The following is a 20546-nucleotide window of genomic DNA, read 5'->3' on the forward strand; positions in this document are numbered from 1 at the left end:
CTTATTGTACATTGATTATTGCCTTCATTTTATGGATCTATGGTCTTGTTAGACAGTAAAATCCTTGTTAAGTTGCTGCTTTAGGGGGTGTTTTTCATCATCTAAAGGTTTTTCAACATGCTAAAGGGACCCCTGACCATTAGGTCCAGTCATGACCAACTCTGGGGTTGTGGCGCTCATCTCACTTTATTGGCCGAGGGAGCTGGCGTACAGCTTCCGGGTCATGTGGCCAGCATGACTAAGCTGCTTCTGGCGAACCAGAGCAGTGCACGGAAACGCCGTTTACCTTCCCGCCGGAGCAGTACCTATTTATCTACTTGCACTTTGACGTGCTTTCGAACTGCTAGGTTGGCAGGAGCAGGGACCAGCAACGGGAGCTCACCCCGTTGCGGGGATTCGAACCGCCGACTTTCTGATCGGCAAGCCCTAGGCTCTGTGGTTTAATCCACAGTGCCACCCGTGTCCCTTCTTTCATCATCTAGAACGGATCAATTCACTTTTCCATTACTTTCTATGGAAAAGTGCGCCTCTACTTATGTACGTTTCTAGTTATGACCGGACCTCTGGAACGGATTATGGTTGTAAGTAGAGGTTCCACTGTATAACTAACATAGGCCCCATCCTCACTATACATTCAAAGCAGTATCATACCACTGTAAACAGTCATGGCTTCTCCCAAATAATTGTGGGAACTGATTTGTTAAGGCTACTGGGAGTTACCAGAGTCCTCTCACAAAGCTACGGTTCCCAAAGTTCCCTGGGAAGAGGGATTGGTTGTTAAACTACTCTGCAGCTTTGTGGGGGAAGTAAGGAGTCACCTAAAATCCTCATTTAAACGGACTGCTGTTCCTAGGATGCTTCTTAATATGGTACAACACTGCTTCAGATGTATAGTGCAGATGGGGCCCTAATCACTGTGTACACACTATACCCTTAAAGCACATTTGAAGCACATTCTTTCCCTCAAAGAATTCTGGGCACTGCAGTTTGTCAAGGGTTGCTGGGAACTGTAAATCTGTGGGGGTAAACTACATGTGTTTCGCATGTGCTTTAAAGGCATTGTGCTTTTGGGACTGCAGGACTTTTGCCTCTGTTACAACCTATGCCACCCATGTTGCCACAATAGCATACGACCGTTTTCTTCAAATCAGGAGACTTCTATGTTATGCCTGTTTTGAGAGTGAGGAAGCAGGGCCTGGGAGAGATCGGGTGGTATCTTGTTTACATGAACCACCATGGGAGTGAATGCCATTGGAATTTTTGCTGCGTTGAGGTAATTCCCGATTATACTTCTTCCTGCCTACAAGGTCCTTTTACCACATGGTGAAGGATCCTAGATATCTAACCTGCACCAACAGTGTTTTGATTTTGCTTTGTTGTTATGAGGGCTCATGTGGCTGTGGGGTGGGGTGCAAAGGTGAATAAATGAATGGATGAAGAGGAAGCTTGATGCCACTCCTGAAAAGGGAGGATAGAAAATTAGCTACACTTGTCACTTTAAGATTTCGGTATGTCTAGCAATGTAGCCTGAGAGAAGTGTAGAAGCAAGTCATTCCAGCCTTAGCTCCTTTCACTCTCCCCTATTAAACACTAGCAAGCCAGATTTTAATTTTGCCCCTTTAAGATAAAAGTTGCAGACCTTCCAGAACTGAACAAGTATGCTAAAGTTCTCAAGGATTAGTATGTAGATTGAACCCATAGGCAATATAACCACTAGGTAAAGGCAAAGGGACCCCTGACCATTAGGTCCAGTCGTGACCGACTCCGGGGTTGCGGCGCTCATCTCGCTTTACTGGCCGAGGGAGCCGGCGTACAGCTTCCAGGTCATGTGGCCAGCATGACTAAGCCGCTTCTGGCGAACCAGAGCAGCGCACGGAAACGCCGTTTACCTTCCCGCCGGAGTGGTATATCTACTTGCACTTTGACGTGCTTTCGAACTGCCAGGTTGGCAGGGGCTGGGACCGAGCAACGGGAGCTCACCCCGTTGCGGGGATTCGAACTGCTGACCTTCTGATCGGCAAGCCCCAGGCTCTGTGGTTTAACCCACAGCGCCACCCGCGTCCCAATATAATCACTAGTCATGTTCTATTTTTCATCACAGAAGGAAAGCAAGAAGGATGAAGTCTTGCAAGATCCCTTTTGGTTAACGAGCTTTGGTTATTTTGATCTCTGATGCTGCCCCTGAGCAAATAATAATAATAATAATAATAATAATAATAATAATAATAATAATAATAATAAATTTATTTATACCCTGCCCATCTGGGGAAACCCAGCCACTAAGAGAATTTTTCCTCTAAAGTATGCTGAGATGTATTCTTCTGCTGTGAAATGTTGGGTTATTCTGTTCAGGAAAGAGAGGAGTTGTTTTTGGATATTGTCTTGATCATTATTTTTATATAGGAGAAGATCTTGGTGCTTGGGGAATCACACTAACACCCAGATATTTCTTGAGTAAGTAAATAGACCGTAGCTTTTTAAAACATCAGAAATTCAAATGGCACCTTAAAGACTAACAAGTTCATTATGGTATAAGCTTTCATGGACCAGAGTCTACTTCATCAGATGCATGGGATGTTAATTTAATTTGGCAGATATTACATACACATGTGCATAAAGAAAAAAATGTTTGTAGTAAGGTCCAAAGGAAATGAAAGGGAAGAAATACTGATTGAGTTTATTGCCTTAAATAGTAAATGTATATAAAATAACTACAGTGCCCATTCACAACACTCTGTTGATGACAACAATGACATCCTGCATTGGTGAGCTAATTAACACTTGTAATTAGATGAAACCCCAGAACCTCAATTAAAGCCATAAGCAACAGGCCTAATTTGTAGGCTGCTAACAGTGAAATTCTATACTGTACATGTTTCCCTAGAATTAAGTCCCACTGAGTTCCATGTGTCTTGCTCCTAGGTATGTGGATATAGTAATGCAAACTAAGGCTGCAAACCTAACCCATAGCTGCAGTTTGATGGAGTGATACAGCCAGTAGCAAAACTTGGTACTTGAGCTGCCGGGGACAAAAGGTGGGGAGGGGGGCAGGAAGAAATACCCACGGTAACACCTTCACTGTGCCAAGATTACAGCAGATCCTGAGCCAGCCAAGCCCCAACCCCATTTGGGTGGTCTTTACTATAGGGCTTTCCTGCTCTTGGTAGAGGCTAGTGGAGCACAACAGGGTTGGGAAGAGGGATCCTCCAGCACAACAGATTGGGGAACTGGATTGCACCAATGCAATCCTAAACCCACATACTAGGGGACAAGTCCCACTGAAGATGGTAGGACCCCTGGATGGTTAAGTCCAATCAAAGGCAACTATGGGGTGCAGCACTCATCTCGTTTCAGGCTGAGGGAGCCGGTGTTTGTCCGCAGACAGCTTTCCGGGTCATGTGGCCGGCAGGACTAAACTGCCTCTGGTGCAACGGAACACCATGACGGAAACCAGAGTGCATGGAAATGCCATTTACCTTCCCATTGTAGTGGTACCTATTTATCTACTTGCACTGGCGTGCTTTCAAACTGCTAGGTTGGCAGGAGCTGGGACCGAGCAATGGGTGCTCACCCCGTTGCGCGGATTCGAACCGACAACCTTCTGATCGGCAAGCCCAAGAGACTCAGTGGTTTAGACCACAACGCCACCCACGTCCCCTAAGTACATAAATTTATAAGTAGAGCACAAGATGAGGAATGCAAATTTGTATTTCTACCAGATAAAATGATCAGCTACCCAATATCAGATTTCCAGAGAGAACCCCCACGATGCCTCAAGCCTTTTAGCTAGTTCTGTGTTTCTGTCTCAAAATGACTTACGGTACCTTTTGCTTTCTTTTTATCTCTCTTTTGTATGCAAGGTTTTTTTTTTTTTGGTGTGTTTTTTTTTGCAACATTCACATGCCACTTTTGACATAAAAATGCCAAGCTCTATTTCATAATACTAAATCCTGATTCAGCTTTTCAGTGGAAAATCTCATATGTTAAAAAAACCACTGTTACAACATCTTGCCAGCCTGCAATATGTAAACAACTTGTTTGCAAGATAAAATTCTTGTCCATCTGTCTGTCTCTCGACCATCCTTTCCACCTGTAGGAGCTTGGAAGTTCTACCTTCCCCAAACTCATATTTCCACTTTCAAACTTTACGCACAGATCTCTGTCTCAAGAAGCCATCTTTGAATAAAGAAGCATCAACTGGCCATCTTAGGCCATCAAGAAAAATGAGCATTATTTTATCATTTCCAGATTCTCATCAGGTATTGCTTTGAGAGCAGACCATGGTAATAGACCTATTGACAAAGAAAGCAGACAACAAACATGCAACAATACATTATACAGCAGTATATCTGTATGCTACCCTTTGTTCTCATAATGAAGTGTTTGTACTAAGTGGCTTATTGGACAGGTCTCCCATTGAGGGGCAATGAGGGGATTTTGAACCTGCAGGAATAAGTTAGCATTTGGGTTTTGTTACAGCTTTAAATATATACATCCTGTTATATAGCATTACATCTGGAATACCTAGCAGTTGTTATGAATTGTAAATGAAACCTTTTGTCTTGGCACTGGGCTGTCTTTGCTGGATATTGCAAAACGCTGGTGTATTAGCTCATCCCTTTTTGTTAACCTCAGTCATATTTCTGTCTCCTTTTAAAATTATGACCATGCCCCCTTATATTGTGACAAACAAGGAATGCATTCATTCTTGTGGACCCTGATCTGAAGAATCTTCCTTTAAAAGCTTAGTGCCAGGGGGAAAATGATAGACAGCTACAGCCACAAGCGCTTTGATCTTTACATAGCTTTTGATACCATCCTTCTGGAATGGCTCTGTTGGTTGGGACTAAGGAGTGTGACATTGCTGTGGTTGCATTTCTCCTTGTAGGACCGCTACCAGAACATGGCACAAATTGGTGCCTGCTTGACTCCTTGACTTTAAGCTGTGGAGTGCTGTGGGCTTCTCTTCTGTTCCCAATGCTGCTTAACATCTATATATCAAGGTATTGGGAGCGGTCCTTCCAGCTTGGAGCATGATGCCATGCCGTCAGTTTGCTGTTGAAACCCAGCTCTAGTTCCCTTTACCAGTTGAGTCAGATGAAGCTATGCATGTGTTGGACAGGTGTTTGGATGCAGTGGAGGACTGGATGAAGGCCAGTGGGTTGAAACCGAATTGTGACAAGGAGGCCCTGTGGGTAGGTAATTCCCAACTCTGAGAATTGGGGAGCTTGCTTGTTCTGGATAGGGTTGCTCTGAAGGAACAGATTGTAGTCTGGTAGTGCTCCTAGAGCTGGAGGTTCAAGTGAGATTTGGGGGAAGGGGTGCCTTTCACCTGCTATACAGCTGATTCACCAGCGTCTGGTAATCCTGAACAGGGAAAGTCTTACTACCGGGATCTACTGTTGACCTCTAGAGTGGACTATTGCAGTGCACTCTCTGTGGGGCTGTCCTAGAAGCTGGTTCAGAACCTACAGCTACTGCAGAACGTGAGAACTAGGCTTCTATCCGAGGTGGCCTACTGCAAACATATAATACCAGTTGGGGGGGACCCTGTATTGGCTGCCTATCGCTTCTGAGCCTGCTTCAAAGTTTGTACTGACTGGGATGCCTGAAAGTACACCATTTCCTCTATAGAGTTGCCATGTCTTAAGATCTACTGGGGAAGCTCACTTTGTTGTGCCACCTTTAGGCCCTGCCATATTCCAATGTGGGGAAGAGCCTTCTTGGTGGTGGTTCTTTGGTTCTGGAGCTCCCTCCCCTCTGGAAAATGACTGCTGCCTACTCTACGTTTTAGAAGCTGGCTGAAGACCTGCTTGTTCACCCAGGCTTTTAGTGGAATATGGTGCTTTTATTAGATGCGTAAAAAATATTTATACAAACCACAAATAACAAGCTTAACTTTAACCAGGCAAGGCAGGGTCTCTGTAAGGTGTTTCATGGCATGAGTCAAAGCAGAGACCCTTGAAGTGTTTTGTATGCCTTTGTGTGCCTGCAGACCAATGTCTGTGAAAAGCAAAGTATTGTCTCTAAGCCACGATGTGAGAGGGCAGAGCAGTTTTGCAGAATCAAAGCTCTCACCTCCAGCTTAAGGAAAACACCAAGAACAGGAGAGGGAGGGTCCCCTCTGCAACCGATAGGTCTAGTTTGCAATTATAAAGAATGACAAAGTCACGAGTGGGGGGTTGGGGTCTCCTGTGGACTTTGGCTGAGGGAAGGGAGGGCAACCTGCTATACTCCCCTCTCCACAACCCCAGCTAAGTTCCTGCTGATGAGACTGGGGGTTCCCTTTGGGCTTTTGCCCTTGGCCCAGGTACCCTTAACCCAAGTTCAGTGCTTGGGAATGAGCTTTCACCATTGCCCATTGTGTGCTGATCAGACCTCCTCTGTTGGCTGGAAGCTATGCAATTCTTGTTCTGTGTAGTCCCAGTTCTAGTGTGAGGGGCTGTTCTAGGAAAGGCCTTATGCTACTCTCTTCTTGCTAGTAAAGGAGGCATTGCTATCTGTATACTTGGGAGAGTGGGCAAACGGACATGCCACTCAAAGTGCAGGACAGAGCCCTCTTCTATACTTTAATTTTTAGGATTTTCTATTTAAAGACCGGGAAGGGGAACAGGGGAAAGTATGATGTGTATATGTATATGTATATGCAATAAACGTGTTGGCCTTACATCAGGCACTTGCTCCTCACTGCTCTAGTACTCAGTATGTAAGATGTGAATAAATTGGGTCACTCCAACATCTCAATCTCACTGAGACCAGCAGCCAGGGCAGAGCAGCCTAATCCCAACTGGATAAAAATACTGGTTGACAATTCACCATTTCTTTCTGCTGTTGCCAAACTCATTTTCCTCCTCCCCCACCCCTTCCACTGCTCTTGTGTGTCTTCAAGGCTCACAAGATGATAGAGATCTGTGATGGGATCTCCTCTCTTTACATTTTGCTAAATCAAATCTGAACGGTGGTGGGGAGGGATCGCGTTAACCATGCGTTAAACATGTCTCCTCTTCTCAACTGCTGCAGTTCTAGGCCAGACATTGCCACTCCTGCACATGCTGTTTTGCAAAAATTGTAAATGTTGGGAAATCCAATCATGCCTTCTCCATCATCTTGTCTAAATTTGGCCCTACTTTGGCGGCACATGTGTTTCATTTTCTGCCATTCTTTGAAGTGTCCTGCATTGCTGATCAAGGGTATTGATTGAAATAAAAATAAAATTATTGTATAGTTATCCTTAAAAATATTTATGTTCTTAGCTGTTACCCATACTCCTAAATATTTAACTTTCTTCTCAATCATCATTCTGTCCCTCGTAAGTCTTTTTTATATTGCTCTGTCACATTTTCCACCAATACTTTCATTTTACTTTTATTTAGGTTTAAAACCTGCTACTTCTCCAAACTTGAGAATTTGTACCAAGACCCTTGGTATGCTAGGCATAGGGTCTTATACAGTTACCACAAGGTCATCTGCAAATGCTTTAAGTTTTTATGCTTTGTAACCTACTATTATCCCTTTTATTTCTTCATCTGATCATATACTTCTAGCCAGGGTCTCTAAAACTAAAATAAACAATAATGGTGACGGGGGACATCCCTGTCTCTTCCCTTTCATTATTTTGCATTTTTCTGTTATTGCATTACAGTATTTACTATCAGGGTAGCCTGTTGGTCAGAATAGATTGCATCAATTCCTCTAAGGAATGACTCTCCAAAGTTTATCATCTCTATGGTCTTCTTCATAAAAGTCCATGAAATGTTGTCAAAGGCCTTCTCTGCATCTATAAACATCAGTGCTGCTTGCTTATCATTTCTAACCTCCATATATTCTATTATATCAATTATATATCTTATATTATCCTTCATCTGGCGGCATGGTAAAAAACCGGCCTGGTCCTGATGTGTGCGGGTTCTATAAAAGCAGCTTTGCTTTTGTTGTGCATTGACTCTCCAGGATGGACTCTTGATGGTCTGATGGAACTCAAGGCTGCGGACTGCTGAGATACAAGTGTATGGACTGTGGTCAGGGCTCTGGCTGCTGCTAATGGACTCACTCTTGTAGATAACTGTAATAGTTAAGCATCTTAATTTGCCTGACAGTAGAAAGTCTGTCTGAAGCACGGTTGTCCTGTGATTTATCACTACTCCAACCTGGGTCTCTGCATGCTGGAAGCTGTGTGCCTTTACTGCTCTGCTGAATGGAAGTGTGCTGGGCCTGATCAATCAAGTAGCTGTCGTTTTTATGGCAATTGGCACATCATAAAAAATCCAACAGTCCGCTGGTTTCAGGAACTCTTCTCCTTGTGAGATTTTATGGATGCGTTGGGAGTTTGGACCCTGGGTGAGAACCCAAAGGCTAAGAGGGAGGGTGTGTCAGAAGGAAAACGAATTGATATTGATTTATATATATTAGTATCTTTGTACTGATGTAATTTTTTTATATGTAAATGTATATTTTTGTAGTATTTTGTTTGTCTATTTTTGCTTCAGTTTTTTGTACACTGCTTAGAGTCGTCCGTGACTGGACCTAATGGTCAGGGGTCCTTTTACCTTTACTAGAGATATTTTTAATATATTAAGTGGTATAGAAATTAAATAATCAAAATAATATTTTTACAATATTATTTTAGAGCTAGGAGAGCATTACAGAACAATCAATTGTACATAGCAGGAATTATGTACAGAAGGACTATATATATAGTTGTTGATTATGTAGAAGGGATGCTGTAGCCAGTGGGACCGGCTACTGATCTGCTTTTTGAAGATTGCAGCCTATGGTTCCATAGGACAAATGCATAATCATAAAGCACAAATCCCAACTTCTCAATGAACCTATTACCTGAAGAAGGCGGCAGCAGCTTTGCTTCCTGATACGGCCCTGGAGTGAGCTGCAGACTTAACCTGTCATAACTTGCAAATTGTTCTGTTGACTTGCACTGTTCAAAAATCTTCCTCCTGAAATTATGCATGTCTGAGGCAGACAAGTTTTACCACTGGGTGGGGGAGGGAATGTAGACAGTTATATTTCTGCCAACTTATGCTTGCAAACCTTAGATCACAGTGCCTGCAGTCCGGAGGTTTTGAGTGGAAGAAGCAGCAGCAGTAAACCCCCCTCCTAGTTTTGTACATGAATGTTAATGTACAGTGAGTTGCGCATCTGCCTTAGGAACAGATTATCTGAATGCAGACATTCCCACCGCCCCCCACTGGCTCAGTTGCCTGCTTTCATGGAGAAAATACTCCGCATGAGGAAGACAGCATGCATGACTGAAACTCTGGCTCTAGGTTTTCTTATCTCAGAATCCAAGTCACCAGTTATAAGTTAACTTCAGGAAGTTCACAGAAGGAAAATTTCCAATCCCTCCTTGCAGTCACTGATGCTTCTTGAAGATCCTATCCAGAAGTGGGGTGTCAGGGGGCCCTGCTGAACAATGTGAAAAGGCATGGGGGGGTTGATGAGGGAGGGGGAAGTTGCCAAACCCTGTGCAAGACCCACCCTCTTTGGGGCAATTTCCCCCTTCCTCCAAGAAGCTATGCTTCCTTTGGCTAACTTATATTAGGATCCAAACTACTGTGTTTAAGCATGCCCACGGCCTGCAAAACCATTATTAGGGTGCAGAACATGATTTCTTGAAAATTTCAGGTTTTATTTGGCAGGGGGTAGGGGAAGAGTATAGTTCTCAACATTGCAAAGCTGACAAGTCTGTCCTGTAATGTAAGTATATGAATGGGGCAGATCCCTAACACACAAATCAGAACACCGTTGATCCTTTTTAATTTGATAACTACCATTGCAAAATAATATGTTGCAAACAATGAACAGTAGTTGATAGTGTTATGAGTTGTGGGTGGGAGTTGAGACCCTTCTAACCCCTGGACCCAGCAAGTGTTAAACTATAAGCCAGGCTAGATTTCTGATGAGGTGAGGAGCCATTAAGAGAACAAAGGAAAGGGGGTCTCTGTGCGAAATGGCAAATGTGAGGGGACCCTCCCTCAATTCAGAGATAGCTAGAAGGACAAAGCCAGAGTTTGAAGTAGTTTTGAGGCTATGGTGTGAACTAGAGGAAAAGCAGCAAGCAGAGAGCCACACCAGATCTCTACTTGAATAGCTGTGGCTATGGGAGAAACAAGATCGATTTTTTTGGGTGTTTATGCTGTGAACATCTCCATCATAGGCTTAGGTTGTGTATAAGTATAAATAAGCCATATATCCTAAAGACACCACAGTCTCTGCTGTGCCTCATTCCAAAAGGAAACACTAACCCTGGGTAAGTGCCGGGATCCCCTGGAATCTCACACTGCTTGGAGATTGGGGTGGCATGCAACAATATTTAATGAATGTGAACTGTATGTTAGTTTCTGGGACAATCCCCAGAGTGCTGGCATTCAAATAGTTGATTGTTAAGGGCCTTGAGAAAGGAAGAAAAGCAAAATCCTAGCAAAATCCTAGAAACTGGGGGAAACCTCCGTTCATCTGCGTTTCACTTTCTCATGTTGCCAGCTGATAACAGGGCTGAATGGCCTTTTGTAGTCTCATTTTACAGGCCTCTTTTAGGGTTTGCTCTGGTAATATGTATGAAAGGTAAAAGGTAAAGGACCCCTGACAGTTAAGTCCAGTTGCAGACGACTCTGGAGTTGCGGCGCTCATCTTGCTTTATTGGCCGAGGGAGCCAGCGTACAGCTTCCGGGTCATGTGGCCAGCATGACTAAGCCACTTCTGGCGAACCAGAGCAGTGCACGGAAACGCCGTTTACCTTCCTGCCAGAGCAGTACATATTTATCTACTTGCACTTTTGGTGTGCTTTCAAACTGCTAGGTTGGCAGGAGCTGGGACCAAGCAACAGGCGCTCACCCCGCTGCGGAGATTCGGACCGCCGACCTTCCAATCAGCAAGCCCAAGAGGCTCAGTGGTTTAGACCACAGCGCCACCCGCGTCCCCCATAATATGTATGAAGCATCTGTCTTATTGTGGTGTATGTCTAAGAAACTGCTTTGAAAATGTTGGTGCACCTTTATAAACACTTACTAGCCTTTTAAGAGGAAGAACTGCAAGTTAACATTTGAATAGGTCTGAGAACTTATAATACAGAGCCTTAACTAATTACAGTATTGACATTTCACAAGGACTGGAAACAAATTTTGAGAACTTCTTTCTCTGAGCAAGCTTCTTCTACAAAGTCAACCTGGAAAGCTAGGAATTTTTGAATAAAAATGATGCCCAAAAGTATTGCTCTGCTTTCCTTTGGGTCACTTTGGCACTGTTAATGCAGCAGTTTGACTTCACCCGTGGAGGTGCACTCCATTGTCAGACAAGTGCCAACAGCTATCCTTGGGTACAGTATCAGCTGTAAATCCTATCTAGTCTCTCTAGTCAGCAGTGAAGTTGCCTTGGAGTATTTGTATCTGTTCTACCCCCCCCCCAATCCACAAATTTCATCCACACCCCCCCCTTTGTTCTTGCACATAGTACGGTACTTTCTTTGCCTTTTGACTCCTACTATATGAAAATACCGAACACTGAACCAAGGACAGCTGTGTTTCTTTTTAAACTGTTTATTGTATAATATAAAACTACAAAAGTAAGACTGCTCATTTCCATGTAATTTGCCCAACTGCTTTTTGTTTTGTTTATTACAGCTCATACCTACAAGTGAATACAGTAATCTGGTTTCAGATGTATATGTCTGCAATATTGCATAGAAAAGGCACAGCTCTAAGGTCTGTGGTTTGGGGGTGGGGACAGGGGGAAGAGAAAATACAGCCTTTTTGGCAAAAACAAGCCCTGTTTAAATAACCATGCACCAAACATGTTAAGACTATTTACATATTTTCTCCCCCTCACCCCTGAATCTCTGCCTTCAGACAGTCTAGTATGGATTACACTGTTAAGCATTTATGAAGTGTTTTTTTTATTTAAAAAAAGCTTTTTTAAAAAACAAAACAAAACCCAGAATTTGCATTAGGATTATTTTTAGCATAACATTGAAAAACAAAAGGCTATAAAATGAGCTAAAATTTCCAAAATAAAATTCAGCCATAATATTATAAGCATTGTAATGTTCAAGAAAAGCAAGATACTGTTTGTGTGGGGGTGTTTCTTGTGGGTTTTTGTTAGAGAGAGACACACACAATTACATTCTAGAGCCAATAAATGATTTTTCAGGGGAGGACATTTACATCTGCTCTCTCTCTTTAACTGTAAACTTTTCAGTCAGGGTTTGTAAGACATCAGGAAAATCGCACATTGTACGATTTATTCTCACACTGGTCACTTTAGAAAAATTGCGATTGTATTATGCATCTCGCTGTAAACATGAGCAACCAGTCAGGAAGGGCAATGTGTGAGGAAATCTTCACCCACACAGGAGGCTGGGATGGTCAGAAACACCACCACCATAAAGTCCCTGCATACGTAGGGCCCACCGGTTCCAGGGCACACAGTGAGGCCAGGCACTCACCTCTTCTTCCAGCAGGCAACCCATTCTGCAGAAGGAATAATGGTGGCAGGGAGATAATTCAAAGAGTACTGACGCACACTTGTGGTTCTTTGGACCTGAAGCCTGGGAGCAAGGGCACAGCAAATCTACAAACTCTAATTGGTTTTGTAATGGTTTAGCATGACTTCTCTCTGAACTGTAGTTTAGTGAGGGTGCTTAGAACTGTTATATTGCTGGATTATCTCTCGGGAACAGGAATGCTGGGGAGTTCTTACTCTCAAACTCAGGGTCTGTAGCGAAAGGTGATGTGCAAAATCTTCTGGCGTTCAGCTATCTTTTTAAAAGGTGGGGAGGGCAGGGAAAAGTTTTGTTTCACACCAGCACAAAATGCACTTCTGAAGACCTGTTACGTTCCTCAGCACTACTTTAACCTGTCTTGAAGCACACTTTTGCAAACCTTTGGAAAGTGTGTCTGGGTTTTTTTTTTAATGTTTGCCCTAACAAGATCTACTGTCTGCACTTGCATTAGCAAATTCCTTTGATGAGCAGCAAAAACAATATGAAGGCAAATGCTCATACTTTACTAGTGATAATATCCTGAAAACAGCTTTTGTTCAAAAAACGCCTCCATTTTTGCCCACATAGGTTTCCTCCCTCAGTTTCACATACTGAGGCCAGTTGATCTCTGCAAGCCATGCAGCACTCGCAAGACTAGCAAAGTCACTACAAGTTGCATTATTCAGGGGGCAAGCCTCCAAACCACTGTATTCCTCTCCCCCCTGCTTAGTTTTGTCCTAGGAGGTTCTCCATGGCAGTGCCGGGACCCAAGGAAACTCAACTTTGTTGGGTCTGATCCGTCGCAGGCTTCTTTCAATAGTGCTCTCTACTCATCAGCACCCTGGCTAGTACAGTGGTACCTCGGGTTAAGTACTTAATTCATTCCGGAGGTCCGTTCTTAACCTGAAACTTTTCTTAACTTGAAGCACCACTTTAGCTAATGGGGCCTCCTGCTGCTGCCGCACCGCTGGAGCACGATTTCTGTTCTCATCCTGAAGCAAAGTTCTTAACCCGAAGTACTATTTCTGGGTTAGTAGAGTCTGTAACCTGAAGCATATGTAACCCGAGGTACCACTGTACTGCACATGCGTTTAAAATGTTTAAAGCCTTTAAAAAGTAAATGATGCAACAAAAATGTCTGAACATGCCTTTTTGCAGCAGATTGTACTACATTAGTCCAAAAAGCAGAGGGAAAGGACTGCCAACTTTTAGGTGCAACGTCAAGGCCAAACTCACTCGGCTCTGTTAATAGATTGTGCTGGTACACCCCACCCAGTTAAACTCCCTGGCCAAAGGAAAAATGAAAAAAACGCCTAACACTTCTAAAGCGCTTTAAAAATATTTGAGGGGCAATTTAGCAAAGGTATAACCCACACAATCAACTCCTAATTTTAATGGATCATAATTGGAGACGTACATTGTTTCTTCTTGCGTGGTCAGACTGTTTTATCCTAATGACCAGTTCAACAGTGCACTTTGAAAGCTGGCCTGAAACCTTCTCTCTCACTATGCTAGTGCCCTGCTCAACAACAAGCTATGTGCCAGGTCTTTGTGTGCATGTTTACAGTGATCGGCCAGCATATTCAGGTGCCTCAGACTATGCTGCCCTAACACACCTGTCCGACTCAAGTACCAGTGCGAGAATAAATTGCTTAAGGTCTCTAAAGGGGCAAAGCCTCAGAGAAACCAAGGCCATGCTGGGCTGCTGAAAACTGGATCTGGCCCTTTTACAAAGTAACCAAGAATACAAAACAGCTCAATTTTTATAACTAAGTCTATAAACCATTTTTTTCTTTTTTCTTTTGCATAATTCTGTCCAACCAGATCTACTCATAGTAGAAAGGGAGGAGTAGAGAAATGGGGGATGAATCTTGTGAATGACATGTATCCTGAATAGAACCCAGTTAATCTTCAAACCTAACTTTCATTCCCCTCTCGTATGGATTTACATTCCTACCAGAGAATACATTCCTACCGTACATTCTGAACATGTTACAATCCAGATGTTGTTAGCTTCACAATAAAATAAATATATTTACAAAAGGAAAAATAAGAAGGAATAAATAACTTATGGAAAACAAAATGGAAAAAATTACTTCAGATTCAAAAAAGCTCTTTTAAATTCTGCTCTCTTCTTGTAACTTCATTGCACATGAGTGTAAATAAAAATCCCCTAGTATTCATGACTTCGGGGGCGGGGGAGAGAAATCATAGCCTGTTAAAAGTTGGCCCTTCAAGAAATGTGAGTCACACTGGGGAGAAGGCTATCCAGGAGCAGACATTATTTCAGTTCATATATTCAAGGGCTACAACGCATTATAAGAAACACTTGGTCATTTGGACACAAAATACTATAGAGAAGTTGCTTTTCCTGGTCACATATGCCACCCATTTGCTCCAAATTATGTTCTAAGATAGACTTCAGCTACAAAAGTTATAATGGATTCACTGTGCAGGGTATAAGGGCCAGTTTTTGAAAAACAACTTACTGCTTTGCTCTAAAAACGATGTTCCAACATATGGAACTTGTTTAAATTCTTAGCTAGTCCAAAGAGGAAGACAGTTGTTTCTAAGTTAGTGTAGAATCAGATTTTAACAATGGTGAAAGCACTTATTTTACATTGCTGTTCTTCTTAACGATGCTTACAACTGTATGGATTTTAGCCTGAACTTAATATTGCACCAGCAGAGAGATGTTTGGAGTAAGTTTAACAATTGCTGAGCCATGCCTGTAATGCATGTGATTACTCTCCAGTTTTCAATATCTGCACCCAAAGCTGTAACTAGTAACTTGGCTGGTAGCCTGGAGCACAGAAGCATCATCTACAGTTCAATCCCAGAGAGAAGGTTCTATAACTGTGAAGTGAGCTGGCTCTTTCAACTTCAGACTACTCTGGTGCTGCACAATTCTAGCGCAGATGTGGGTAGGTCAATGGGCCAGTAGAAAGTGCTGTGGGCTAGTAAATTTTTTGGAGTTATTGTTAAGGCTAGACTCCACCAATACACAGTTTTGTGTGACCGGCTAATTTATATTTATGGTTTATATACCACCAGCTGTATACATGGATCTAGATGAGTTATTAGACCCTGTCATTAGGAGTTTTGAATGGCTCACCCTCTGCCATACACACCACTGATGATAAGCAAAAGTATTCTCTCAAAACTTCACTTATTTCACACTGAAATATTAAACACTTTTCAAAATATTAAAAACTAATGGCCGAATTGGGATTTAATCGATGCATTTAGCTCAGACAAGCAATTCTCTATTTGCCAAGTTGGTTGGTAAGGGAATGAGAAGCCGAGTGTGCATGCCACATAATACATTATATGCATTTTAAATAAATAGAGATGGCCTGTTCTAAAGTGCCAGTTTTATAAAGCTGCCTTCTTAAAGGCAGACAAGACACATTTTTTTAAAATCCATGACAAGAAGTGAGCAGAACTGGCTGAATATGGCCAAATTACATAAAACATAATTTAAAAATTCTTAAATAAATATAAAAGTTATTCCTAAAGAAGCCATATGCATATCAACAATATAGTTTGTAACCTGCACTCAATTAAGTACCATTTAAAATTAATATGCCATAGCAATTTCAGCAACAGGCATGATAGATAACATTGCAAGTTTTCTTTAAAATAAATGTACATCACAAATGAAAACAGAGGGGGTGGGAATTGCAACAGTAGCTGTGATGAGAAGACTGCAGTTGGAAGGGAGACATGCATAGAGAGCTGCAGTTGTCGAGTCAAAATAAAACAGGTAACACAGTCAGTTCAAAAAACCAACCCTAGAGAAGACACCAAGAGTTCGCCATGGGACAGGCTCCAGTTCTGACAGCAGAGGATATTTGAGTGAGTCCATCCATTGCTGATAAGAGATGATTTCACTGCAGTAATACTGAAGTTTCTTTCTTTTTTCCCAGCACTTGTTAACACAGTGAGTATGTTCTAAGAAAAGGCGAAAGGTAAGACTAATTCAAAGGAATACAGTATATTCGCGTTACACCATTTCCTCCTCCCAAGACCCCAAAACACATTTCCATGGAAGAAAGCTTCGCTGACTTCAATGTAACTTACTTTCAAAGTTTATGCAGCCAAAAAAAAATTATTATTTTTTAAAAAGGCTAGACACATTGTTGTAATATGGTTCCATTTAAAAATAATTGCAACTTACTAAGTCATGACATTCTAAGTAGATGCAAATACAATGGCTGCAATCCAACAGAGAGTTAAGCACACAGAAGGCCATTAATTTGGATCCTAAATTTTTGCTCCATGACCAGCTCACATAATGGGCCTTTCCCAAGCAAATGAGCTTAAGGATGCTTAATTTTCTGTTAAGAATGTGGTTGAAGTCAGGTTTTAGTATTTTAATTTTTTAAGAAATGCTTCATTTCATGATTTTTTAAAAAAACATTCTTGATCGTTTTAGGGTGGGGCAGGGAGGGAGGAAGAGGGAATTTAATCAGAATCAAGTTTCACAGCTATTTCCTGCCAACTGTTTGACATCAGTGTTGGAATAGACATGGCTCTAAGGTTTTTGTTAAAATCACAGTAGTACGCGGTAGGGAGCAAATATTTGTGAAACTTTAAAAGGGAAGAGCCCTTGGCCTTTTCGTTCAAGCATGTGTGTCTGGATTCGGGGAGGCCAACTTTAGAATGATTTGATCCAAATTTCTCTTTGCACCATTGTACACATATAAAACACTACAAGTCTGTATAAAACTACAAGCAGTTCTTATACATCAGAAGGTGTATGCAGGAACTGGGTGAGCAAATCCTACCAAAATAGCTATTTCCTTTTTTGTGTGTGAGTATAAACAGCTTTTTGTTTTTTGATTTTGTTTTTTCCTTTTTCTTAAGAAAAGACCCCAATATCATAAATTGCAGAATCTGTACAAAAATATAAAATAAATTTGGGTAGCAGGTATTTTTCTTTTAAGAGCCATGTAAATGCAACATTTAAAGAGGAATAGTTAATACCTCTAAAAAGGCTGAATTGCTATGTCAACCTAGACAGGGCTAAAATGCCAAAAAGTTACAGCGATTATCTAAATAATATTTTCACCTCTTGCAGTAAAACTTATAGAAAAAATAGACAAATATGCACATGCAATTTACAGCTTTCCCCCAACATAATCCTTGTGCTTAGCTTTTACAATTCATTTTTTTGTCAAACATATTAATATTGTTTACAATATGCATCCCCCCATATCAGGATTTCAGGTCTCCCTTGAGGAACCACTTTCAAAAATACATTAAAAGTGGTCATACATGGATGAAGGCACTCCAACTCTGCTTGAAGCAAAAACTAGTGTGATCCTTTTTAGAAAAAGACAAGCAAAGATGCATGCAAAGTGGTGTGTGTGTGTGTGTGTGTGTGTGTCTGTCTGTCTGTCTGTCTGTCTGTCTGTCTGTCTGTCTGCGTAGATTTGTAAGAAGGGAGAAGGTTGTGAAAATACTACCAAGTGTTTATACTGGAACATTTTTTGTAAAAAGTTGCTATATTTTAAGACCCAACAAGCACCTCCATTATATGATCCAGTTCTGTTAGGTCCATTTTGAAAGGCTGATTGGGGGTTACTGGCTGGGTGCTGTAGGGAGCCAGAGTTTTTAGGAGGTCATCTGCAGAGACAGGAGCCATTTTTGAGGCAGCCCCCGTAGTAGATGTGCAAGGGTCAAAATCATACATAGAAGTATCAATGTCAGCAAAGAGAATATCATCCAAGGTCAAGTCTGTAAGAAAACCTGTAGATGTTGTGATCTCAAAATTGCCAGGTAAAGAGTCCATTAGTTTAGGTTCATTTATTCTGTTCTCCTGGACTCCCTCGGACTTCTGAATGCTGGATTCACTGGAATTCTCTTTAGAGTTATCAGACGCCGTCATTTCTGTTGCTGTAGCTGCTACTGCCTCAGCGGAGGTAGGTGTTGGACAGAGCTCCTCAATTTCATCCAAGGCCGAGGAGAAACTGTCCTTTACTGGTTGGATAGTTGGAGGTGGTAGTTTTATAGGACCATCTTGTAGGATAGCCTGGGAAGTGCAAAAAGTGTCATCCTCAAGCAGAGAGGCAGGGGTGAGGCAAGACTCCAGTGGCGTAGTAGTGCTTGCTGAGTCAGTGGGGTGGACTGGCGGAGAGGCCAGATGGCTAAAGGCAGGCTGAACCTCCCGGAAGTTTTCTCCAAGAGGGTCTGGAGGCTGTGAAGGGGTGATGAACACAGGCCTCAAACTGCCTTCCTGTTTGAGTTCCTCCTGGATTCGCCTCAACATGTTGTTAATTAAAACTGTCTTTTGCAAGCTTGGCTCTGTTAATGGCCTGTGGTTATAAAGTTTCATAAGGGAAATGTTGAAGATAGTCTGGCGCTGTAAGGTGTAAGACACCTTCGATGGACCATCGGTAGGAGACACCACTTTGCCTTCCAGCCCATCTTCATGCTCATCAAACTTCCGCTTTCCTCCTTTCCCCAACATATATCTGAAAAAAAGGGGGGAAATGATAACTAAGCAAAAAATAAATACATGCAACATCCATATCTTGCTTTAAGAAAAGTCCTCAGAACTGCACAGAAACTGTGGTCTTGGTCTTTTTGTAATTTATTAGAGTGACAATGCACAAGGCATTTGAAATTTTAGAGAAATTGAAGTGCTTTCGCGCTTTAAAGAAAAGAAAAAAGGGCCCAGCTCTCTATCAAAGCAGCTTGCCATGCGCGCCTGAACTCTGACAAGTAGCAAAGCAACAGATTCACACACATTATCAAAAGTTACAGTTTCTGCTCAGGCATGCAGAATAGCGCATATTGAGGAGATCATGTTAGTTTCAGAGATGGAGATGTTGGGTATCATATGCTCTCCTCACCTTGCACCCTGCATGGGGCATAGAGAAGAAAAAGAAAGGGAAGCCAAAACCTTCTCTATCTGGGAAGTCATTGAGAACCAGGGAATGACACCCCCACCCCCCATCTCCACCAGGTTATCCTTGAGAGAGAAACCAGACAGAATTCCTGGTTATTCTAGGCTCTTTTTCTTGCCTTTAATCTAGCACTTGTCTAATTTAACTTACCCCTAAACACAAACCAAATATGAGTTGGAAATCAAAGTTACTCATGGGGTTTTAACATCAGAATAACTGAATGGTGTAGATATGCATGTATGTGTGTGTGTGTCATAGTAATTAATTTGGAAAGAGAGAAATCCAACCTGCACTGGTTCTGGGACCCTAATGCAAAGGGCCTTACTCTAAAGTAAGGTCTAAGGTACAGATTCAGAGACAGTTCTGCTCAGGTTCTAAAGCCAGAGAACAAACATCCTAGAGAGAACCATCTCTCTCTTTCATGCTGCTAACATTTGATGCCATCACAGTAAGCATGCACCTTGAAATATGAAGGAGTCGCACATAGGGTAAGCCCCATGCTACAGTTTCTTTGCTACTGACAAAGCTTAGGTGAGAAAGAAACCTTAACAAGTAAAGGGCACTGGAAAAAGAGCTGAAGGCCTCAACATTCAAATGCAAATATGTGGTTAAAGTCACATGAGAGGAAGTAAGAGCAGGAAGTGCCTTTTCTATTGTGGCCACATCTCAAGAATCAGATGCACAAGGACATTAGGTTCCTCAAGCAGCTTAGGATCGGGGGACAGAACTGTGGCCTGCTCTGCGCCCCTTCCGTTAGCTTGGAGCCTCAGGTGCAGAGGAAGATGCTTCCCCATCACCAGTGTTGATAAAATTCAAGTGCCTGCCTGGTCAACTTCTCAACATAGAATGGGAAGGGGATGCCATCTTGTCCTTTGGCTCAGGCAAGAAAATATGCTGGGCCTGCCCTGCAGAATTAAAACAGTCCTTTAGGTTCACTGGTTAAGCCCATTCCCTCGTTCTTCCCACCAATCATTAATCGGTGTTCACTGAAAGATAAGGAAAATTTTAGCTATCAGGGCTACAGAGAGAATGCGGAAGCTGAAACTGGTTTCTGCTAATTGAGTAAGGGACTCCAAACTGATATAAACTGGTAATCACAGGGTGGGACATCCTCACCTAGTACAGGTACAGCCAATGGGCAT

The 20546-nt window shown here is 42.3% G+C and overlaps 1 protein-coding gene and 1 long non-coding RNA gene across 5 annotated transcripts in view; one reads left to right on the forward strand and one right to left on the reverse strand.

Moving 5' to 3' along the window:
- LOC310759510 overlaps positions 1-20546 on the forward strand; it is a 121061-nt gene that overhangs the window by 97627 nt on the left and 2888 nt on the right. The window lies entirely within an intron of this gene.
- The window catches only part of SERTAD2 (SERTA domain containing 2), a 131066-nt gene continuing 126676 nt past the window's right edge, over positions 16157-20546 (reverse strand). For all 4 annotated transcript variants that reach the window (XM_083606722.1, XM_083606721.1, XM_083606720.1 and 1 more), the window contains one exon: positions 16157-18969. In XM_083606722.1, the coding sequence (XP_083462848.1) occupies positions 18006-18965 (960 nt within the window). In that variant the 5' untranslated portion in view covers positions 18966-18969 and the 3' untranslated portion in view covers positions 16157-18005. The remainder of the gene's footprint in view (positions 18970-20546) is intronic.

The sequence above is a fragment of the Podarcis filfolensis genome, assembly GCF_964270895.1.
Source record: "Podarcis filfolensis genome assembly, chromosome: 3".
Lineage (NCBI taxonomy): Eukaryota > Metazoa > Chordata > Lepidosauria > Squamata > Lacertidae > Podarcis > Podarcis filfolensis.